The sequence below is a fragment of the Ruditapes philippinarum genome, unplaced genomic scaffold, assembly GCF_026571515.1.
Source record: "Ruditapes philippinarum isolate M1 unplaced genomic scaffold, ASM2657151v2 ctg22775_1_1_1_1, whole genome shotgun sequence".
NCBI classification, from domain to species: Eukaryota; Metazoa; Mollusca; class Bivalvia; order Venerida; family Veneridae; genus Ruditapes; species Ruditapes philippinarum.
This window is the reverse complement of record NW_026854587.1, coordinates 9163-35280: the sequence shown is the minus strand read 5'-3', so window position 1 is coordinate 35280 and position 26118 is coordinate 9163. Positions and strand designations below refer to the sequence as shown.

At 33.3% G+C, this 26118-nt stretch overlaps 1 protein-coding gene across 1 annotated transcript; it reads right to left on the bottom strand.

The window, feature by feature from the left end:
• Positions 1-1569: 1569 nt before the first annotated feature.
• On the bottom strand, positions 1570-25086 carry LOC132740521 (mitochondrial intermediate peptidase-like). The gene is made up of 15 exons (XM_060728443.1): positions 24948-25086; positions 23684-23746; positions 21824-21981; positions 20498-20546; positions 18834-18912; positions 16931-16983; positions 16226-16373; positions 14679-14756; positions 9189-9393; positions 6623-6693; positions 6145-6243; positions 5277-5420; positions 4733-4854; positions 4088-4161; positions 1570-2903 (listed from the first exon to the last, which is right to left on the bottom strand). Exons 1-15 carry the CDS (start codon positions 25010-25012, stop codon positions 2818-2820), a joined length of 1494 nt encoding a protein of 497 aa, XP_060584426.1. The 5' UTR covers positions 25013-25086; the 3' UTR covers positions 1570-2817.
• Positions 25087-26118: the final 1032 nt, after the last annotated feature.

The following is a 26118-nucleotide window of genomic DNA, read 5'->3' as shown; positions in this document are numbered from 1 at the left end:
AACTTGGAAGACACCCATTAGAAGATATTTCATGATGTTAAGATTTACTTTACACAAATTATGAATAATAATGACTTTTGCCCCCCCCCCCCCCCCCTCCCCCTGGCAGGGCCAATTTTAACCCAAGGGCTTTTATTTGAAAAACTTGGTAGACATCCATTAGAACATGTTTCATGCTAAATATCTCAGCTCTAGCTCTTTGGGTTCTTTAATAGAAGATTTTTAACTTTTTACTCTATGTATATAGCGAAAATCAATGACCCCTGGGACGGGGCCAATTTTGACCCCAGGGCTTTTATTTGAACAAATATTGAAGACACCCATTAGAACATGTTTTATGCTAAATATCTTAGCTCTAGCTCTTTGGGTTCTTTAAAAGAATTTTTTTTAAGTTTTTACTATATGCATAAAAGGAAAATCAATGACCCCCTGGGGCGGGGCCAATTTTGAACCCAGGGCTTTTATTTGAACAAACTTGGTAGACACTGATAAGAAGATCTTTCATGCTTAATATCTTAGGTCTAGCTCTTTGGGTTCTTTAAGAGAAGATTTTTTTAAGTTTTTACTATATGCATATAGGGGAAATCAATGAACCCTGGGGCGGGGCCAATTTTGACCCCAGGGCTTTTATTTGAACAAACTTGGTAGACATCCATTAGAACATGTTTTACACCAAATATCTAAGCTCTAGCTCTTATGGTTTTTTAGAAGAAGATTTTTTAAAGTTTTTACTATATGCATATAGGGAAAATCAATGACCCCCTGGGGCGGGGCCAATTTTGACCCCAGGGCTTTTATTTGAACAATCTTGGTAGACACTTATTAGAAGATGTTTCATGCTTAATATCTTAGGTCTAGCTCTTTGGGTTCTTCAATAGAAGATTTTTTAAAGTTTTTACTATATGCATATAGGGAAAATCAATGACCCCCCTGGGGCGGGGCCAATTTTGACCCCAAGGCTTTTATTTGAACAAACTTGGTAGACATCCATTAGAACATGTTTAATGCCAAATATCTAAGCTCTAGCTCTTTGGTTTTTGTAGAGGAAGATTTTTTTAAGTTTTTACTATATGCATATAAGGAAAATCAATGACCCCCTGGGGCGGGGCCAATTTTGACCCCAGGGCTTTTATTTGAACAATCTTGGTAGACACTTATTAGAAGATGTTTCATGCTTAATATCTTAGGTCTAGCTCTTTGGGTTCTTTAAAAGAAGATTTTTTAAAGTTTTTACTATATGCATATAGGGAAAATCAATGACCCCCTGGGGCGGGGCCAATTTTGACCCCAGGGCTTTTATTTGAACAAACTTGGTAGACATCCATTAGAACATGTTTTATGCCAAATATCTAAGCTCTAGCTCTTTGGGTTTTTTAGAAGAAGATTTTTTTAAGTTTTTACTATATGCCTATAGGGAAAATCAATGACCCCCTGGGGCGGGGCCAATTCTGACCCCAGGGCTTTTATTTGAATAATCTTGGTAGACACTCACTAGAAGATGTTTCATGCTTAATATCTTAGCTCTAGCTCTTTGGGTTCTTTAAAAGAAGATTTTTTTAAGTTGCCATGGCAACCAGAGTTCTGCATGGAATGGAATTCTTTGAACAACTTTGTTAAGGCTTCACACAAGGAATATCCCTGTGAAGTTTCATTATGATCTGCCTTATGGTTTCAGAGGAGATGTCATTTGAAAAGTGTGAACGGACAACGTACGACGGACGACAGACGACGGACGAAGAGTGATCCTAATAGCTCACCCTGAGCATATGCTCAGGTGAGCTAAAAATTTGGGCTATAATTAGCCTCTTATTTATATTTTGAGCTTTTTATGCCCATTTTAACATAATATTAAATCATATCTTGGTAGCTGATCTACCTTACCGGCTTTTCCTGGACAACTAACCAGAAATTATCTATTTTCAGCATGTGATTGACAAGTAATCCACACAATTCAGGATAAGAGACAATTTACAATACACAATCAATGTAACAGAAATGATACCTTACTCTAAGATCAAATCAGCAACCCCAGCATTACTTATCCAATGCTCTCCCTACTGAGTAAAGAGGGTTGTGGCAGCATGGCTGATTGGTTAACGTGTCAGACTAAACATATACAGAATCAGTTATCTATGTCTAACATTATGCTGTTGTTATATAGTGGAAAAATTTCACAGCAATGATGACATACAAATATTGTCTGGAAAAAAATCATGCAAAGGGCTTTTTATTAAACAAGACACTAAACTAAAACAGACCATGTTTTAACTGAAGTCAAAACAGGTATTAAAGTGAATGACAGACAGATTATTATGGTAATTATTGATATATTGGTGTATCATTGATATTTGTCATCCGATATCAATATATTGTTGATATCATTTGCACTGAATCAATGACAGCTCTGCAATTTAAACATGTAAATATATGATATAAACAACTAACAATTGGACGTAGCCTGAATGACAATTTATTCTGAGCCACAAACAATCTTCATAACTGACATTTGAGCCGCGTCACGACGAAACGCTAACCCATTATGTTGGTTTTGTCGTGACGTGGCTCATTAGTCTTTACCAGCTAGAGATTATCAACAACAGATGTCACTGGAAAACATTAACATAACAAAGTATCAAAGCCAGTGTAATATATCCATCAGAATCAGGACCACTCAACCACAGTTGGTCGATTTAATAATCTTTTTTTTTTCAAGTTTTCAATCAAAACTTGAACACATTGTGTTGGCATAGACTACACTGATCTTTTCCCAGTTTTAATTCAAATGAATCTAGTCAATATAAGTCAACATTCAATGTCTCATGCTGGAATAAGGGACCGTTGTCGCAGATCTTCAACTAATGATTCAGTAAGCATCTCAATTGTTGGCTTCTCACCAAGAAGTGCTGGAAAAAAACAAAACGAAATAAAATTAATGATAATTAAACAACATTAGAATGGACATTTATTTTTGAGCAATATTTAAGAGAAACAGTACAACACTATGTTACTATACAAATGATAATAGTTCAGAATAGTTAAAAACAAATAGCAAGAACAGTAAAGTATTAGTGAACAAGAGCACATCATGTGGTGTTAACTCTCAATAAAATAACAAATTCTGACAAAAATAATAAGTTGAAAAAGGGCATAACTCCAAAAATACAGCTTTTAGAATAATACCCCTGGTCTAGTCTTGATAAGCAAGTTTCAAAGTTTCTTGTTGATAACTTAAAATGTTTGAATAACCTGCAACAATAAACTTTTTTGCATGAAGATGACAACAACAATGACAACAAAGACACATGGCATCATGTACTAGTAACCATAACAGTTAACTAGTGAACATGACACAATGCATTAGTGAACATGGCATCATGTACTAGTAACCATAACAGTTAACTAGTGAACATGACATAATGCATTAGTGAACATGGCATCATGTACTAGTAACCATAACAGTTAACTAGTGAACATGACACAATGCATTAGTGAACATGGCATCATGTACTTGTAACCATGACAGTTAGCTAGTGAACATGACATAATGTACAAGTAACAATAATAGTTTACAAATTACTAGTGAACATGGCACTCTGTATAAATGAATATAGCACTTATTACTAGTCAAGACAGCAATATGAAATATAAATGACCAGTGCTGGTGTACTTCTGAAAATTCTAATAAACTTATAAAATACAGGCAATAACTATTATTGACTATTGGACAGCATTAAAGTAAATTTTCTAGTGCACTTTAATGGTAAATGCCACCTTGGGTTTATAAAGTATAAAAATAAAACATGGTGTAGAAAACAATTGGTATTATAAATATATTCTTCAATCTAATCATAACAGCAAAACTCTTTCACGATGTTATACAAGTGACCAGTGCCAGTGTGCTACTGAAAATACTAATGTACTTACAAAATAACGTCAATAAGTATTGTTGACAATTGGACAGTATTAAAGTGCATTTCTAGTGTACTTTAAAGGTAAATGCTTGGGTTTATAAGGTAAAAATAAAACATTGTGTGGAAAAACAGAAAAACTCTTAAAAAGAATTTTTAAAGGGAGAGTAACAGTTTACCTTCAATAAGTTCACTTGGATGACGTTCCCCACCATGAGCCAAAAGCTCTTGTCTGTATCTCTCACCATTCTCACTGTAAATAAAATATATAAAGTTTAATTTTTTGTGTACTGTGGAAACAGCAACAGTCAATTGCCAGTTGTAGTTGTGTGATGGTGAAAAACCAATACATATACATCCATTATGTGAAACCATAATCCTTTAATCATAACCATAATCTATCATCTTAGAATCACTCATAAAGATGAAATCAACACAAATCTTATAACTGTCTGTCACACCTATACACTGTATAATAAAAATGTTGTTTAGTTTTAACTCAAACTACATTTGTAAAGGTCATATGGCCATTACCCGTATTCCTGATTTACTAGTGGAGCAAGATCTCAGGTGCCCCTAAAAGTATTCTTTCAGGCACAAGAGGGCATCTACGAAAAATAGAACCACCGATGTTCTATCTGGTTCCATTGGCAAAAAAAATAAATATATAAATTAACAATAACAAAACCCAAACAAACAAAAAAACAGGCATTCCTGTCAATCTGTACTGGATCATTGTATCCTTTAGAAATGCTTTTTACTATATGCAATAAATTTCAATTACGCAGCAAAGACCAGTATGCTATAAAATTAGAAAAATTTACCGATTGAACGGGTCATCTTTGAAGAACTGTCGCCAGATTCTAGAAGCTACTGCCCTGGACATAAGGTAGGAGTAGTATTTACCACCATATCCAACAAGATGACCAAATCTAAGATGCCAGGCCTAGAAAACACAAACAATATTTCACAACAGATGCCTTTATCAAAATAGAACATGTGAAACTTTTTGAACTGGTAATATGATTATAATCTTTAATGCTGCATTCATACAAAGCATATCACTATCTTGTTAAATATTGTAAATATTACAGTAAAGCACATAACATAACATGGGTAAAGCACATACCATATAAAGCGTGAAGCACATATTATAGATAGAAAGAAAATTTTGTGCTTTAATACATATTAGATAATTACTTTTGTAAAATTGATTATTTTCCCCAATTGTGTCCTGGACAAACCAGTACTTATGTTATTTGAGGAATGTAAAACTTTAAATTTTTTTGTTAAAAGGCAGATATACACTTTATCAACTAAATATTTGCTACATTTCAATAACTTTATAACAGAAGAAACAAAACTTACAGTATCTTTCACATGTGGTATTCCATAATACTTGTTTTGTATGTCTCTAAGAATATCAGTATATGAACAATCATAAGTGTCAGATTTCCAGGATCCATGGAAGGCTTGATCTACCAGTGCATAAAACACCTGTAGTTGGTAATCCTGAAATTATGTTACGCATTCAGACGGTTGATATATAGGCATGTGAAAATGTACAAATCATAGCAAACAAATGTCCGAATGAACCAAATATCTTTCATATCATTTTTTTTATGTTTATGTGTAAGTAACATAAACACCTTAAAAGGCCATGTCATATGAAAACTCTCCAGTTTTCCAAGGTAAAAACAACATCATATTACCCCCTCCATGCACTATTTCAGACAGGAGCAGTAACATTATTAGAACCACCAACACTTTGTTGTATATATCAAATGGTGACCTTTTTGTTGTTGTTGGGTTCATCTTTAATCTTGGAACAGTCCATTTGAAATTTAAGGGATTTTAACATCAAAATACATCAAGACAGATTACTCCATTTTTCTCATTGCTTGATAGTTAACATAACTTTACAAACATTAAATTTTAGACATAACTTTACAAACATTAAATTTTAGGACTGTCTGCACCCTTAAAACTGACATCCTTCTTTGACAATCAACATGTATACTAAGTTTGAAGCGAATAGCCCTTATCGTTTCTGAGCAATTGGACCTTAATGACAAAGGTAAACTGGTCTTCGAAAAGTGAAGCTAAAAAATTGAGCTTCAAGAAATATAGAACTTGGTCAGACTATATAATATTGCAGACTGGGCTAGCTCTATACTGGGAGCAAAGGCTTATCACTTAAGGTTATCAGGATGTTATAAAGTTAATTTTTACTTACTGAGTACAAAAACAATCTCTTGCTCTTACAGAAATTCATCAATCTTTCACCTTCAAGTGGTTCCCCTGTCTTGTAATGCTTGGCAAATGCTGACAGCACCTGTAAACAAGCACAGAAAAAAAGTCATTAAAACTTAATTCTTATCATTAGCTAAAAACAGATTTAAAATATATAGAAAATTATATTAGGCTATGCCGTGTCAAAAATTAACCCTTAAAGTGCTGGAACCGAAAATGTTAAGCCTTTGCCACCAGTATAGAGCCAGGCCAGCCTGCACATCCGTGCAGTCTGACCAGGCTCTATACTATTGGCGGACAAACTTTAAATATTCAAATTGATATCCCTAAAATTGATAATGGACAGTCCCAAAAATGGAAGTGGGACAAGTCCATTTAATATATTCAGCATGTTAAGGGTTAAAACACTGAAATGTTTGCCATAAATTATCATTTCTTTAAATTGTATAATAAAATCTCACCCTTGGATCGGAGACAAAATACTCCATTAATACTGACGGAACTTCAGCAAAGTCAATTGGACATCTGGTTCCTGTAACAAACAGCAAAATGAAAACATTTAAGCTAAATATTAAACACAGGTATCATATGGTCATCAAACCTCAAAGATAATAAAAAAACGGCTTACTCAAGTAAGGCAAAAAGTGACAAACTATGCAGGACACACCTGCCCTCACTAAATTCTGTTGACACAATACAGTACTGCATTGACTAGATACTGACTCAGTAAATCAAGAGGGCAAGGTTAAAATATATCTTAACCAGTTAGTAATTACATATTTAAGATTGTTTTGGATTGATTAATGATATACATGGTACAAAGTGTTGTGTTTAATAATAAGACATCTTTATTCAAAAGTGTGAAATTATTTGATTTGAGGCATAACATTTCGTGGTTTGCCAGCAGAAGGCAATTTCATGGGGTCGTAAGTTTGTGGAATTAATACAGCTATAGTGTCTTAAGCTCAGTCAGGACTTCTTTAATAAAAACCGTTCCGTCACAAGTATAAATGGAGATTTAAAAAAATCAGCTTAAAAAACACACAATATTAGGTATTTTACATGCCTGTATTTATTTCACATGCCTGTATTATCTTTGAACCATTATTATGTCAATAGTGATTCTAATTATAGAACTCAATACATAAGTTTTAATACTTATTGCTATATAATCATGCTTAAAAATTGTAATTTACTGTAACATTTCAAGTTCTTCAGTAAATTTTAAATTAGCTAAATAATATACCCTATATGAAATAAAAATATCAATCAAGGTCAACTAACATAATATAAAACTAAGACAGACACATTAATTTTAATAGCTCTTGACTTTACTTGTATACAGAAACAATAGCTTTAACCAGCTGAAATGATTAACATTAAAGATTAATTACATTAAATGAAAAGAATTGAATCCTTTAACATAAAAACATTTTGTTTTTTCTTTGGTTTTAAATTTTTTGTCGGGTTTTACGTTGCACCAACACAGTATACTGAAGTACAAAGTGAAGCTTGGAGCACTTCTAGCGCATGAACTACTTTTCAAATTGCCAACAAATTTACATACAGTACAATACAAAAATAAAGGTCATATTAACATATAACCTTTCCTTAAAGTACTTTTCGAGGTTTAAATGTCAGTATAACAAATAAACTAAAAAATGATTAGACAGGTCAAATATATGTATATATATATATCTATACATAAGACAAAAAACAAATAAAAAACCAATTAAGAGGTGTTTCATTAAAATAAACCTGAGCATTTTTATTGAGGTCATCTACTTAACATTATACAACTAGAGAAACATCATAAGTATGTCATTGGGATGGGATATAAGAACAAATAGTTATGTACTTTTACATGAGGTCAACTAACTGAATTCAATAGTGATAATAGTAAAATAACCTAAATACAGTAGATCTGATAAGATTTTAAGAATTTCAGGTTACTTATCCCTGAGTGAAGACTAATATTTTAGAAATTCAGGTAAATAAGCAAAGAACCTAGTGTGATTTAAAGTGACATTATGCCCATCTAAAGGTATTTGGTGAGTGAACAGGTGAGAGTCAAAATAAATTTTCATTTTGCCATAATTCCTTTTGATTTAATAATTTACTTTGCATAAACAATAAATAACAAGCCGATTAAAACAAAATTCAGTAAAATTCATTTGGAATTTACCTGTTATGTTCAATTTATAAAAAGAGTGGGGCAGTCTTTTTATATTTTAGGCATATTTTAAATTTATCCTAAACTTTTTCCAATATAATCTGTTGGTCAAACATCATCTAAACAGACAATCTCTTGAAATATAAAGTCAATTCAGCTTAACTTGGCAATGAAAATATGAGCTTAATGTCACTTTTAAAGACTTTTAAGTTACAAAATTAGTTATGTATCTCAGTTACAAGATGAAAATAACATTATGGTTTTCGTGATGTTAAGTGCACATTAAGCCTCAGAAAAGAAGAAATTTTTACTATTTTAGAGAGGGCAAATATGAATTTTATAACATTTGAACAACGCTTAAAATATGTAAGATGCTTGTTACTTGAAGAAATTTTAGATAAACTTGAAATAATTTGTCACAAAAGTAGCAAAATGTCAACAAAGTAGTATTTTGACTTCCATACAAAATACTAAATCACTGTAACTATCACTAATTGCCAAAAAGCAACAGACGCAAAAGTTGGTTCAGTTAATTGGCCAATGAGTAACTTTTTGGAAACTATAAAAGCACATAAAAAATAGAAAACTTTGAGGAATAAGAATAACAGCATTTCTTAAGCATAATGAGCCATTAAGTAAAAATGAGGGTTGCAAGATGAAGGCAAGACAGCAAAATCTGATCACAATGAACAAGTTGAGTAGTATTGGAAAGTAAACAAAAGCAAGCACAAAATGCACAACTTACATGCAGCTCTTTTTTTTTTATTTCCCTTTTGGTTTGTTTTTAAGAAACATCATTGTTGTAAAGATTTAATGGCAATTTAAACAAAGAAATGAAAAAAAAAATCATATACCAGTAACATGCTGGTATTGAGTTCTGCCTAACATTGAATGCATGGCATGTCCAAACTCATGGAACAAATTCTCCAGCTGGCTGGGTTGGAGCAACGTAGGAGTGAAGGATCCTGGGAACATAAAATTCAGATGTAGTACTACGATGGGCAGCTGATATTCCCCATCTTCCTTCATTCTACCACCATGTATCGTAAAATGACAATCCTGCAATATTAAATGTAAAATAATCACTGTCTTGATTTTTTTATTTTGATTGTGTTTTATGTCACACAGGCATATAAGTCATAATTATGGTGACATTCAAGTTTAACAGATGGAGGTCAACCTCTTCCATGCATTATTTCAAGCACGAATAGGCACCCGAGTACAACCACCGACATTCCGTAAATCTAGCTAGATGGCTTCCTCACATGACAGAATCTAAAGTCCCTATTGGGATTTGACCAACAGCGGTGAGGGGCAAGTAGCTTGAAGTCAACGACCTTAACCACTCGCCCAAGGGATGCCCTATAATCACTTGTAATAAAATACCTACATGTACATAATCACAAAAACACATTTTCTGACATTGAACTTAACCCTTATCCTGCCTATTTTTGGAAATGGACTAGCCATTCTTTGAATTTGGAACAGTCCATTTTTTGTTGCTTGAAGGATTTCAAAATTAATCTCAGTAACTGAACACAGTGAACAGTCAAACTTATTGATGTAAGATACTGAATGAAAATGTGTTTTCAAATGATAGGAGAAAGTTTGCCTGAACAGAAATAATTTTCTGTGACCAAACATTTGCGAATAATTTCAATTTGCAAAAATCGCAAATATTTCCTTGATGCAAAATTTTCCACTTATACAATACTATAATCATTATCTATTAATGTGTTTATTTGCAATACATCTCATAACTAGAACTATCGCTGAATGCGATTCATACCCCCACCAATGTCCTTGACAGAAGAGGACTTGGAAAGGTGGTTAAGGCAATAACTTGTGTGGCATAAATACATAAAAAGAAATTATCTCTGGTGAAAAAAAGACTAACAGTACAGGTAATAGTATAAATATATTATCAAATCATGTTCGAAACAGTTACAAAAAACCTTTCATTTTCCCTATGTACTAAACATTTTATTTTTAAGTCAATTTTTGACCTTCAAGTGTGGCCTTGACCTTAATCTGGCACACGGGTAACATGGGTTTTGCACATCGCCCAGTTGGGGTGAATATTTGAGTAAAGTTTGAAGAAAATCCTTCCATTAGTATAGAATTTATAGAGCCGACACAAAATACTGTCTAGTATTGATTGTATGTAAATTTGAAGACTTAAAAAGGGGCATAACTTTGTCAAAATGCAAAACAGAGTAATGAAACTTGACCTGCATATCTTATTTGCGACATCTCATATATCTTAAAGTTTCAAACAAATACCTGTGCTAGTTTCAGAATTATTCAAGTACATGTTAAAATTTAAGAACATTTTCTAAGTCAATTATTGACCTTCAAGTGTGACCTTGACCTTTAGAAGGCACAAAGGTGACATAAATTCTGCACATAACCTTGTTGAGGTGAACATTTGAGTAAAGTTTGAAGAAAATTCTTCCATTAGTATCGGATTTATAGAGCCGACACGACATATTGTTATATATTTGATTGTATGTAAATTTGAAGACTTAAAAAGGGGCATAACTTTGTTAAAATGCAATACAGAATTATGAAACTTGACCAGCATATCTTAATTGTGACACTTCAAATACATTTTAAGTTTCAAGCAAAAACCTTTTCTAGATTCAGAAATATTCAAATAAATGTTAAAATTTAAGAATATTTTCTAAGTCAATTTTTGACCTTCAAGTGTGACCTTGACCTTAAGCCGGCAAAAGGGTGACATGGGTTCTGCACATCCCCTTGTTGAGGTGAACATTTGAGCCAAGATTGAAGAAAATCTTTCAATTAGTGTAGGAATTACAGAGCGGACATGACATAAAGTGTAATATTTGATTGTTTGATATTTGACCTTCAATTGTGACCTTGAGCTGACACATGGGTAACATCGGTTCTGCACATCCCCTTGTTGAGGTGAACATTTGAGCCAAGTTTGAAGAAAATCCTTCAATTAGTGTAGGACTTACAGAGCGGACACGACATATAGTGTAATATTTGATTGTTTGATATTTGACCTTCAATTGTGACCTTGACCTTGAGCTGACACATGGGTAACATCGGTTCTGCACATCCCCTTGTTGAGGTGAACATTTGAGCCAAGTTTGAAGAAAATCCTTCAATTAGTGTAGGACTTACAGAGCGGACACGACATATAATGTAATATTTGATTGTTTGATATTTGACCTTCAATTGTGACCCTGACCTTGAGCTGACACATGGGCTACATGGGTTCTGCACATCTCCTTGTTGAGGTGAACATTTGAGCCGAGTTTGAAGAAAATCCTTCAATTAGTGTAGGACTTACAGAGCGGACACGACATACTGTGTAATATTTGATTGTTTGATATTTGACCTTCAAATGTGACCTTGACCTTCAGCTGACACATGGGCAACATGGGTTCTGCACATCCCCTTGTTGAGGTGAATATTTGAGCCAAGTTTGAAGAAAATCTTTCAATTAGTGTATGACTTACGGAGCGGACAGGACATACTGTGTAATATTTGATTGTTTGATATTTGACCTTCAATTGTGACCTTGACCTTCAGCTGACACATGGGCTACATGGTTCTGCACATCCTCTTGTTGAGGGTGAACATTTGAGCCAAGTTTGAAGAAAATCTTTCAATTAGTGTAGGACTTACAGAGCGGACACGACATACTGTGTAATATTTGATTGTTTGATATTTGACCTTCAATTGTGACCTTGACCTTGAGCTGACACATGGGCAACATGGGTTCTGCACATCCCCTTGTTGTGGTGAACATTTGAGCCAAGTTTGAAGAAAATCCTTCAATTGGTATGGGAGTTATAGAGCGGACACGAAAATGGAGACGGACCGACCGATGGACAGACCGACGCGACAAAGCGAATCCATTATAGCCTCCCCCACATTTTGTGGTGGGGGTATAATAATTTACAATAAATAGACTGAAATGAACTACCGTATAAGTGTTTTTTTTCTGTGGTGACTTTATTTCTGCGTTTTCTGCGGTCAGTTTCAGCACCGCAGAAATAACAAGAGCTGTCTGTAGGACAGCATGCTCGACTATTCTAAGTGCTTGATAGTAAAAGAGCCTTGATATTGTTAAATTTTTTAAGTTCACAAAAGGGCTAATTTTTTTTTATAAATTCATGTTATAGGCCTTACAGAGAGTCTAATTATACAGAATTGGCTTGACTATTTGGAAGGCAATGTCACAAGGGTTTTTTTATTGAGTATAATAATTCTAATTATTATGAATACATAAATTTGACAGAAAAGGTACAAAGGCTTGTTATTAAGATGTTTTATCAAGTAAATCACTGCTTTATTATTATGAATGCATAAAATTGTCCTAAAAAAGGCACAAACCCTTCAGTAGTTATTGAGATAACAGCTTACAAGCAAAACTTTACCATGAATTTCTAAGTTGAAAAAGGGGAGAAAAATCAGCCTAAACGCAAGATTGAATTATGGATCTTTGTCAGTGACCTACAATTATGACCCTAAATGCATATGTGAAGTTTTAGATAAATATCTTTAATAGTTATTGAGATATGTAAAACTTGCATGTAAACATTAACCAAGAGACTAAGTAGAAAAGGGGATATGAATCAGCCTTAATGCAAGATAGAGTTATGGAACTTGGTCAGTGACATACAATTATGACCCTCCAATTATGACCCTAAGTGCATGTGTAAAGTTTCAAGTAAATATCTTTGAAGACCTTTAACCAAAATTTCTAAGTTTCAAAAGGGCAAATAATTCTGCAAATATTGCAGACAGAGTTATGCAATTTTGCAAACTGATGTACATTGCTACTATAAATAAGTATTTTAAATTTCAATTGAATATCTCAAGCAATAATTGAGATATTTGACTTTACAAAAAACTTTAACCAAAATTTCTAAGTTCCAAAGGGGGCATAATTCTGTAAATATTGAGGGCAGAGTTATCCAACTTGTCAATCTGATGTACATTGTTACCATAAATAAGTATTGTAAGTTTCAATTAAATATATCTAGCAGTAATTGAGATATTTGACTTAACAAAAGAACTTTAACCAAAGGGGCATTATTCTGTCAATATTGTAGGCAGAGTTATCCAACTTGTCAATCTGATGTACCTTGTTACCATAAATAAGTATTGTAAGTTTCAATTGAATATCTCAAGCAATAATTGAGATATTTGACTTTAAAAAAAACTTTAACCAAAATTTCTAAGTTAAAAAGGGGCATAATTCTGTCAATATTGTAGGCAGAGTTATCCAACTTGTCAATCTGATGTACCTTGTTACTATAAATAAGTATTGTAAGTTTCAATTGAATATCTCAAGTAATAATTGAGATATTTGACTTTACAAAAAACTTTAACCAACGCAGACGCCGACGCGGGCGCTGACGCCGATGCCGGGGCGACTACAATAGCTCTCATATTCTTCGAATAGTCGAGCTAAAAACCGCAGAATATTTCTCCAAGTTTTGTTTTTTTAAAAAGAAATGAGTCCTACATTATGACCTGTTTCCTTTAAAGGAATAAAGACTAACGGATTAGAACGGTTGGCAGGTCATCGAGTTATATAAAATTGATTTCGGCTAAATATGCAATATGTGCATGTAAGGATGTAATTGTTGTTAATTATGCCAATTTATGAACAAAGAAATTCAAACATCATAGTGTTTGTCTGTACGCTTAAGGGTTTGTTTACAACTAAATCATTAAAACCATTTAAACCCTTATACTGCTAAATAATCGTCGTATACATTAATTGTTGTCTGATTTACGATAAACTTCTATCAATTTATAAAATTAAAGATACTACCGTGGTATATTTTTCACACGTCATTCCACACAGATTTAAAGATGCAAACTGTAATTACTATATAATATAGGTCTGCGGTGACGACGGTAAACAAAATTTAATGCAAATGTGTACATGCAAATAAAATAGGTAAAGTAACGTGAATTAGACTTTGATAAGATGAGCCGCAGAATTTAAATCACATTTTGTCCAAAGAATATGCCGCAGAAATAAAAGTATGCCAAAATTTTGAAAAACCGCAGAATTTGGAGCCCGCAGAAAAAACCACTTATACGGTATTTATTCTGAACTAGTTTAATATTCATACACCTGTTATTGGCCTTCCTTGACCAGTAAGTTTGTCTGGTTTATAACACACTTTAATCATTTCTGGCCAATCAGTCCATCAGCCTTCCTGGATAGTCTAATCAGTAATAAGATGTCTAACAGAAGGGTAACAAAGTTTTTGGAAAATTTCTTGCTTTTGTTATACATTCACTAAACTCAGCTGCACTCAGGCTTCTGTGGTTTGAAGTATTCTTACCTGATTAGGTTTCTCTTTCCTGTCAAAAAAGTCACAATAGATGTATCCCAGAATACCTTCAGTTCTGTGTGTTACAGCCTGAATTTAAACAATACTGTAACAATTACAAACTGCTCAATGAAAACTTAAATAAATGACAAAATGATCACTATTTGGGCTTTCTGCATTATCATTTCATTTTATCTTTTGAGGTTGCATTTCACAGAACCCATGTGTAAATCAATTACAGCAGCAAGCCCCCAGATTCATGCTAATTTTCATGAAAATTTTGAAATTGAATTAAGAAGTAAAATTTTGTGAAATAAACGAAGAAAGTTAGTTACTCATAACCAACGGCATTAACAATCCATGTAAATTACCAAAAAAAACATTTGTGTTATATTCAAAGTAAATTTAAAATAGTTCTAATAAAAAGTGTGCAATTAAAAAGGTTTAATCTACATGTAGCACTTGACGCAAACTATCTAAAGACATAACCTATAACATGCCAGAATATACAGAAATATCTCTTATCCACAAAATACACACATAATAACAGGTTAGAACAACCTTAGTCCCTTAAATTGTACATATTTACAAGTAAAAATTTCTTAAACTATTAACATACTTTTCCACAGCTTAATAACAAAAAATCTTTAAATAATTGTACTGACAACTTTGAAATTGAGCATGTAGATAAATAATAAACCAAGAACAAAATATAATGGGACAACAAACGGGAGATAAGCATTGCGTTACATTTTGTCAAATCAGACCAATGGGCCACCATTTTGTCCAATTGATTGTTGTGAAAATGTTTATTTTTTTCTGTAGTTAAAAGTGTAAATAGGTGAAACATAAGTCAGAGATTTTAACAGTCCTGTGGTAAATAAAATAATGACGCTGGCATTAGAAAACAACCCTGAACATCATTCACTTATTTTAATTGACATATTGAATTCTTAAAGAAATTCAATTCTATTGCTATTGAAATAAATAAAAAACTTGCTTGATGTTATCTGTTCATATTATATTTAATATCAATGGTAATTCAGTTTTTAATTTTTTAACATCAATGACAACGCTAACATCATTGGCATAATTTGTAAAATGATCTAAGACACTGTTTTCTCATGCTGCTTTCAATTTAATGGTCTTTACATGATTTTACGAAAATTTATTGATGAATTATTTCCAAATAATGGCATAAATAAACAATTTAAACACTAAGCTTAATAACTGATCAGCTGCCAATTAGATGGCAACATAAAACAGCTTATCTAGTCGGTACTTGCTTGTCCCCGTTATATGAGCCGCGTAATGACAAAACCAACATAGTGGGTTTGCGACCAGCATGGATTCAGACCAGCCTGTGCATCCGCATAGTCTGATCAGGATCCATGCTGTTCGCTATCAGTTTCTCTACTTGTAATAGGGTTGGTAAGCGAACAGCATGGATCCTGATCAGACCGCGGATGCGCAGGCTGGTCTGGATCCATGCTGGTCGCAAACGCATTATGTTGGTTTTGTCGTGACGCGGCTCATATTATGTCTCACACTAAACTTACCAGTTTATAGATATCATAGTGCCACACCTCACCTTCCTCTGGCTTCACATTTTCTAGTGTAACATCAAACAAACTTTTAAACACCATGTTAAGTCCTTCCATACATACACCCAAGGAGAAGTAGTCACATATACTTTCCTCATCATATCTGAAACAACATAACACATACACACTGTATTGCTTAGTTTATAATTTTAATTAGTGTTCCGCTTTTGTTTAAAGGAACTTCACTGAAGTCAAAATCCCAAAAAAATATATAATTTGAAATTCTAACAAAGATTAACAAAGTCACTCGCAATAATATAATGCAATATATAATAGAGCAATAAGTTGAGAATTAATTTGAAAATCAATTTTTAGCTCTAATCTTACCCGAAAGATTTGAGTTATAAGTGACTGTTAACTGTTATTCTGGAAAAACAGAGTGAGCCAATGATTTGAAATTTTGCACACAAATTATTGGCATAACCCAATTAATTGTCATTTCTTTTGTTATTTCTTTTGTTATTTTCTTTTGTTTAATATAGTGCCATTGGCCCCATCTTCTATTTTTATAGAATTAACACTTTTGTTCTGTTTACAGTAACTGTAACTGTTCGATGACCCCTATCCCTATTAGGTTATGCAGACAGACTGACAATGGAGAAGTGATCCCTATATGTTACTGCTTTTCTGTAGTTGGCGACACAAAAAAATGATACTTACAGTTTTTTGCGACAATAATTTGCAAAGTATGGTGGGTCCCATGGCATTATTTCCTGAAAAAGTAATTTACAAAAAACAAACATTATTATTCAAGCCTGATAGCTATTAGGGTGCATCAATAAATTCGTAAACTAATTCAATAGTGTCAAAACTACTGGTCCATTTAAAATGAAACTTTAAATGCTGTGAAAACAGAAAATTTCAAATTGAATCATACTACAAACACAACTTTTTTAGACGTCATCACTTATGATGTCATAAACCATAACTGATGTCACATTTCGGCCGGCAGTTTGAAAATGGCGTCACACAGCATCAACAATCAGCACATCGTTACACAAAATTCGGAAAGTCTTTTTCCGACATTTGTGAAGATTTGCAAAAAGTTACAGAGAAGCTGCTCTGTCAAAAGGTGCTATTTCAAAGTGGATAAAGCGGTTTAAATACGGCAGAGAGGCAACTGAAAGGGAAAGTCGTGCAGGTAGACCAGTGACTGTAACAGATGAAGAAACAGTGGCTGCCATTCAGGAGTACATACTCCGAGAGAAATGAGTAAGTGTGGAACATGTAGCAGATGAGTTTGCTACTTCATATGGTACAGCTCAGGGCATTATGACTGACAGATAAGGAATGTGCCACATTTCAGCAAGATGGGTGCCTTGTTTCTTGACGTCAATGCAGATGGGGGTAAGGATGACAGGAGGTATCGTGAAGAAGGCCATTACTTTCTAAATCAAGTGATAACATGTGATGAAATGTGGATTCACTTTTTGAACCGGAAAGCAAATGTCAGAGTTCTGTCTGGAAGCATCCTTCCTCGCCTTCCCCTACAAAAGCGATAATTTCTAAGTCAGCCGGAAAGGTTATGGCCATTATATTCAGTGATACATACGGTGTAATGCTAAACCACTTTGTTCCTCTGAAAACGACAGTCACTGGGAATTATTATGCAACATTAATAAGAACGGACTTCATGGTGGCAATAAGGAGATAGGGCCCACAACTACTTAGGTCCGCATATTACATCATGGCGCCGAGCCATTCCATCCACATTGTCATGGATACGCTTGAAAAACTCTTTGTCAAACCCTTCCAACAGCCCGGACCTAGCAATTTGTGACTCCTGGCTGTTTCCAACTTTGAAAACAGTCTTCGTGGTACAAAATTTGAGTCAAGAGAGGAACTGAGGTGTGCTGTGGACAGACAGCAACGGGAGATGTCACCTGACTTGCTACAACACATGTTTTAGTCATGGGTCGAGAGATAGTACAAGTGCAAATCATGCATGGGACGTAACTTTGAGAAAGACTAATCATTTCAAGTACTTGAATTAAATCATTTCCCCTCTATTGAAAAAGTTTACGAATTTATTGATGCACCCCCTTATTTACAGCATCTTCAATTTTCATTGGAGAATTATTATGTTTTAATCATTTATATACACAGTTGCTTGAATTAAAGATAAACTATAAATAATCATCTTTTGTAAAATAAATTTTCTTAGTGCAGAATTTTCTTTTAATCTAGGAAAGTCATAGTTAAAATGTCTAAGTTGAATAAGAGAATGCATAAACTATGTTTAATAAGCTGCATTCTCTATTTCTGGTCTAGTTAATTTGGTCCTTTCTAAAATAAAGAAAAAGATGCCATTTTTTTTAAGGATACCAGGTCCTTATAGAGTAGTCAAAATTACTATGTTTTCCTTATTGAGATTGTATAGTGAAGGGCAAGTGTGATGCAAGTGGTTTAAAACCAAAGACCTAAACCACTTGGTCACAGACACCCCTTAAACTTTCTGTCACCTGTAAAACCTTGTACAAACAATCCAATCAAAATAGCTGTTACATTTGCAGTATCAAATTGAACCAATCTACACAGATAATATATTCAGGAAAATACTTACATCATGTCTAACACTTATGCTATCAGTCTCTTTCTTTTCCATTTTAATGCTGCGCATAATTTCATACTCCTTCCGAGCTCTAAAAATAGGAACAAAATATGAGCATAAAATTCTAAGTTATTTGTAGAAGAATATCTAAAGACAACATTCATAAAATATTGTATTGCCAGAGTAAATCAGAATCTTATATAAACTAGAAATGTTTTCACAGCACACAGAAGCCCAGACATTCCACTGTTTTATCACAAAGTCCTGAAAAATTACTGGTGCATCTAAATAAATATCGTATTTTTGAATTTACATATGACACAAGTCTAAATATATTATTAAATACTTTTTGCCAAATTAGGTGTCAATTTTAATGATCTTCAAAAAATGTGAGTCACTTTACACAGATGAATATGTTCACATCCAAACAACTATAGTATTCTTAGAAAGTTCCATGGCTCAAGCAATGATTTTTTTTTTTAGTTAAATACAATACAAGTCTAAAAATGTTATTTTTTGCGTCATCATAGGGCATACTAATATCAATCTTAAATTAATCTTGAACAAAAAACCCGGAAAATTCATGACACTAGCAAATACATTTTTTTCAAGTGAACAGTGACATAAGTCGTACAAGAGCCACAGCCAAGCGAATGCAACACTTTTTTTTCCCTACAGTCAAACACATTGAAGGAAGAATATTGTAGTTAAGAATACAGTACATTCTCATAGAAACATAATTTTCTGAACAAAATATAATTGAAATTTTATATTTGACTTTGACAGGCAGTCATTCAATGGCCAACGTCGCAACTGAATTATCATCGTCATGTCATTTAATTGAAGTGTTTTTTTGTCCAAGAATGAATGAAATCCATAAATAAATAACAAAGTCATGACAATTTAAGCAAATTTCAATAATTGACCTTAACTGTTAGGGTCAGTTGTCTTTGTAATATATGTTCTTTGTCCAACTATAAATCAAATCTGTAAATAAGTAATAAAGTTATGACAATCTAAGCTGACTTCAATATTTTACCCTAAAGGTAAAGGTCATTTACAGGTCAAAGTCATAGTTGAATTGTTATAAGTGATCCTTTGCCAAAGTATAAATCAATCCCAAGTATAAATCAAATCCATTAGGAAATAACAAAGATATAGCCAATTGTAGCAAAATTCAATAATTTGACTGTCGATTATTGCACAAACAAAAACAAATTGAGTCTGATCTTGAAAACATTGTCCATATGCTCAAGTATGAAATTACAAAGACAATCCATTCATTAATTCCAAACTTATTATAGCATCTATTGCACTTTGAAGGTCAAGGTTATTCATGAATCATGGTCAAGTTCAGTCAGGTCAATTTGAAGGTCTTATCCAAAGGGTTGTTGTGGCCGAGTATAAAAACTATACACCAAGAACTTAAAAATAATGGCCAAGGCTCAAGTTTGTGGATGGCGATTGCAATGCTGCCATGTCTGTAACAATACCTCTATTGTTTTTCTTAAAAAAAAATCGAGCAAAAAATTGTTACCAATGTTAAAGTTTTCAGATGGCAAAGACAAGGGCAGTGGCAAGGGCAATGGCAATATTAATAACAATAGCTACTTTTTTCTTTGAAAAGAGTTAAACTAAAATTGATATTTTGTACATGTTCAGGATGACAAGCTTACCCGTCTCTGATTTTTTCTGCTATGTTCTCCAGAAAATTCCAAACATTTTCTGAAAAATTAAAAAAAACAAAAACATTTTTGTTAAATAAAAGAAAGAGTAAATAATTTTTCCTTCAAATTTATGAGTAAAGATAGGCATTTATTCATTACAAATATGAGCCGCGTCATAGCAAAACCAACATTGTGTGTTTGCGACCAGCATGGATCCAGACCAGCCTGTGCATCTGCGCAGTCTGATCAGGATCCATGCTGTTCGCTATCAGTTTCTCTACTTGTAAAATGGTTGGTAAGCCAACAGCATGGATCTTGATGAGAATGCGCAGATGAGCAGGCTGGTCTGGATCCATGCTGGTCACAAACTATGTTGGTTTAGTTGTGATGCGGCTCAATTATCTCCACTGAGGGATCATTTTGACACTGAAACTCAAAATCACTCACATTTGCTAACTACCAAAGTTTCAATTCACTCACAGATATTAAATTATTTTGATTTAGAAAGAGCAAGGAAGCTGATCTTTTGGTCAGATGTTCAGTACTTTCCACTCAAAATGGGCTCAGAATAGCAAACATGATTTTAAATTTATTTCTGAGTACATTTTTTTATTTTTTTTTTATTTTATTATTTTTCTTTTTTAATTGCTCCATATATGAAATTCAGTTGTTTTTGTTTTAGACTTTTGAACCTCAGTGGAGTTTCTTTAAGACATTTAGGATGATGGATGGTAAGGGTAAATTTTTCTGTACATTTAAGCAGTATGTCTCCAGATTCATGTGTATTTTCATAAAAATTTTGAAAATGTATTAAAAAATAAAATATTGTCAAGTGAAAGAAGGAAGTAAATAACAAATTGCAAACAGCTGTGATGTATAATCACCAGGTGCTGGACACACTATTGACATAATTGTATATACTTATATGCTATATATAGTATGTATTATAACTTATATTGATAGTGTGTCCAGGGAGGTATCCGGACAATTCCCCTCCCGGACTATTCCCATCCCAGTAAATTTGAATGTTTTTTCACAACCCGGACATTTCCCCTCCCGTTATTTTTTCACGGCGGACAATTCCCCTCCCGTTCTTTTATCAACCCGGACAATTCCCCTCCCGTTCTTTTAACAACCTGGACAATTCCCCTCCCGCTGTTGTCAGAGCGGACAATTTCCCTCCCGTGGCTGTTGAATATATATATTATATAATATTTGAGTATAAACATATCTTTAACAACAGACTGTTTCTGATTCAAAGATGGGAAAGTTAATAGCTCCAAATCATTGAGTTTGATTTTTCTATAATATCCATGTACAAATGTAACAAAGTACCAGGACTTTCAGCGAGTGTTCCTTTAAGAGCTCTCTCTGCAAATGTTTTAAACCCGGTCATACTGGCAATGATCTGTCGACCTTCTAACATGTTACTTAGCAACAACTCTGTTCTTTCATTCGGGTACAAGTATATCCTATATGACAATTCTCTAATTTGAAATTATATATTCATGTCTATTTGTATCAAAATGTTTGTGTCTTTTGCATGCAAATGATAATACAAATATCCATGTCTATTTAATTGTTTGCAAATGTTATGTCAATTTGTATTCAAATGTTAATGTCTTTTTGCATTCAAATGTTAAAGTGTATACAAATTTCGATGTCTATTTGAAAGATATTATGTCTATTTGTACAAAAAAAATACATGTCTATTTGTATAAAAAATGTATCTGTCTATTTGCATTCAAATGTTAATGTTTATGTGTACATTGTATACAAATATCTATGTCTATTTGTATGCCTAGTTGTATTCAAATGAAAATGTATATTTGTATAAAAATGTATATGTCTATTCATAAACAAATATTTATATCTATATTCAAATGTGCAAGTCTATTTGTATTCAATACATATTTCTATTTGTGTAAAAATGTCTTTGTCTATTTGCATACAAATTTCTTTTCAACCTGCCATCAAAAAATTATTACATTTAACATTCATGTTTCCTTACAAAAATTTTCCTTTACATAGTTGCTTTAGAAAATGTACCTATATTTAAAGTTTTTGTTGTTGCTATTTCCAAAGTATCTTCAACAACATGTTTATATATCAATATAAAAAAAAGTTATTTGCAGATCAATGCGTTAAAGATGAAAAAGTCACAAGTTATGTAACATATATTGACGTAAACAGAATTTTTTATTTCCAAAGTACACTATCAATCAATAATGCATTTGCAAACATCAAAAGGTCTCTGGACAAGAATAGGCATGTTTTTCTGTTTTCAATAGTTTCTTAGTTGTGTCCCGGACAAAGTGTTAAAATGAACAAAGGGGCAATAACTCCAAAAATTAAGCAAGGCAGAGTTGTATTTATTTACAAAATTAATGAATGTACTTGAATATACAATGTTTATGTTAATTTATAAACAGTCAATCATAAAACTTGGCCATGAACATGTAAAATGTTTATGCCAATAAACTATTTGACTTGCAATACCAGACCATTAAATGATAAATTTAAAGATGGTCTTTCTCACTGCAAAATAATACAATTATCTAATGGTTATTTAAGGGTATTAAACTAAATTAATCCCTGTGAACAAAAGGATATAACCTGATGCATAATGTGTTAGTAATTTATGACCTGTGATGATTATGTTTTTCACAAGTCCAAGTGGTGTCAACATACTTTAGGCGGCCACTTAGACCTGTCATTCATTTATTTTGCAATCCAATCAATTTATTATACAAAAGGTAATTCCTTTATACACCAGTAATTAGAAAATTAAATCTGCATTAACCAACCCCATCCAACTTTATTGCACAATGATTCTGATATGGTCAATGAAATTAAAGGTAATCATATTATTTCACATCTTTTCTCATGTTTATTCATTAATGTACAAACATTCTGTTTTCTACACGAGCATGAAAATTCATACACACAAACTATTCATTGTTTGGCCTATGAACATTGCATGAAACTACGTTGTATTTTGTAAGTGAAAAATAAAGACTGTCAACATATTCCTGCAGGCAAACAATGATATACTCATACAAGGTGACTGTGAAAATCATACATTCATACAAGCTGGCAATTCAATATATTCATACAAGCAACTGAAGATATTTTCATACAATCAGATAACATTATATATTTATAAAAGCAGAAAAAGCAACGGGAAGACTTACTGGCTCACCGAAATGCTCTGACTGCAAACTGTTCACAAATGTAGTATCACCTTCCACATGAAGACTGTAATAAAGATTGTACTTAGATCATTTTCAACTACAAGACAAGTATATATGTGTCATGTGTGTAACTATGGTATCTATTTGCCTTCAAAATGAGTATACCACTTATTGAAGAAATATTAAATACATTGTACTTTACATGGTATCTGATCTATCTTTAATGACATGTGATTTTTGATAATTATTTTCAAGTCGGATTAAAAAAACATTGATTTTATCATATCTTCATCATTGTATAGCTTATATATTTTCTAAGCTGAAAAGTTTTAAATCTAGTTTCCCATACAAGTAAATGTAACAAATGTTACTCAAGTCAGGGCAATTTTTGGCCCAAGAGCCATGGTTTATCAAACTAATGATTATATATGTCAAATATCTTAGCTTTGAGAATTGTAGTTATTCAAGAAGATTATTAAAGTCTTCGTTGCCCCAGTACATTTTTAGATTCTGTGACCTAATTGTGTATTACACCTGAAGGTATCTATAAGTATTTTGTGCTCAGATGAGCTAAAAAGTGTATGGTTATATTAATTAAGTTTAAAATAAATTAAATCTATCAAGATCTATAAGACTGGCAGAAGTAGCATTCATAAGATTTCACATGAAAGGACAGGACTGGCCAGCCAACGAACTGACAAGCTGTCCCTTATTCCCTTTGTTTGCAGGAGCATAATAATGTATAAATATTGAATCCCCAGATAGATGCTTAAAAATGCAAATTTAACACAGTTACAAAATGGTTTTAGAGATATTGAGGAAATGTAAAACTAGAATTAATCACCTTTAAACTTTTTCACATGAAATACTAAATGTCTCTGGAAAGATTCAAACCCTCAGTGGTCAGGGGAAAGTAGCTAAAAGTAACTTTGTCAACCAGTCTGTAAACAGTGACATCCCCAAAGAGTTCGGAGCATAAATTTTATACAAAGGGAGGCAACACCTAAATTATATACATGAATTCTTACTCACATTGCACTCCCTTGATGTGTCAATAATTCTTGACAAGCATGATAACTTTAGATTAATTTACTAACCCGACCAAAATTATAAGGATCTTACATTGGCTATCAGTACAGACTGGAACATATAGCCCAAGGATAACTGTTTAGAGCGGAAACAAGGCTATGCCGAGTTTCCACTTAACAGTTACCCAAGAGATAGATATTCAAAAAATGCTTTAAAAATCATATCAGTGTACAAACCCTTTTAAGAGCTCAGGCTCTAAGTTGAAGTCCATCTTTGGGGTAGGTTGTTGGACTACATGCATAAAGTTATTACATATCCTCAGTAATAAATTATTCACTTGAACAAATTTCTTCCGCTGAAAAAAAAGAAGTATTTTATGAAATACATACTTAAAGAGAACAAGTTATAAATTAAAATAATGTTGTATTAATACCCCTGCTCTATCACACAAATCATAATACTGAAGCATGGTTGAGTGGTAAACATATCAGACTAGATATCAAATTGTGCTCACTGGGGGTTTCCAGATCCCATCAGGGGCAAGCCGCCATTGCCATGAGCAAGAAATTTCACACCTATTGCTCATAATATACTACTCAACTTTTGCTAAGCACCATAACTTAATTTTCATATTATCCCAAGTATAAAACAGAATTCTTTCCAATTTTTGAAACTTTCGATTCAGCAATATTTTGGAATAGTCCCTTGACATAAATTTGTTTGACTTATCCGTAACAACTCGTCTAGGTAGCACTGAAAGCATGCATTCCAAAATTTTCATGTTTTGATGGATGGTACATCACAATGTCTTGTTATACGGCAACATTACTGGCATATTGTCATTGAGTGACTTAAATTTCTTACATCTGTCACTTCAATATGGTGAATGCTAACATTAGGCGGCATTTGAGAGAAGCAAAGTTATGGAGGACTGTAGGGATGGTGCAGCAGGGGGCAACCTTTCGCCAGGTTTGTGCGGCGCATGGTGTACACCATATTGTCATCACCAGAGTCTGGGAGAGATACTGGCTATATGGTACACCCGCCAGGAGGCATGCTGGAGGTCCACAAAGAGTCACAACACCAGCTCAGGATCCATTTTTGGCCATTCAGGCACATTGTGATAGGTTTTCGACAGCAACTTCTCTTTGAAATGACCTTGCTAATACTGCTGGGTCTGTGTTTCCACACAGAGGTACTTACAAGGCTGCACAAAGGTAATTTGCAGTCGAGAAGACCTTGCATACGTATCCCCTTGTAGCATCAACATCCCCAGGCCCATTTGGAATGGACCATGGGGCATACACCAAAGACCATGCAACACTGGAGACACGTTCTGTTCACTGATGAGTCCAGGTTCTGCCTAGACTTCACAGTAGGGGTGTGGATCGTCGGATAAGTGACGAT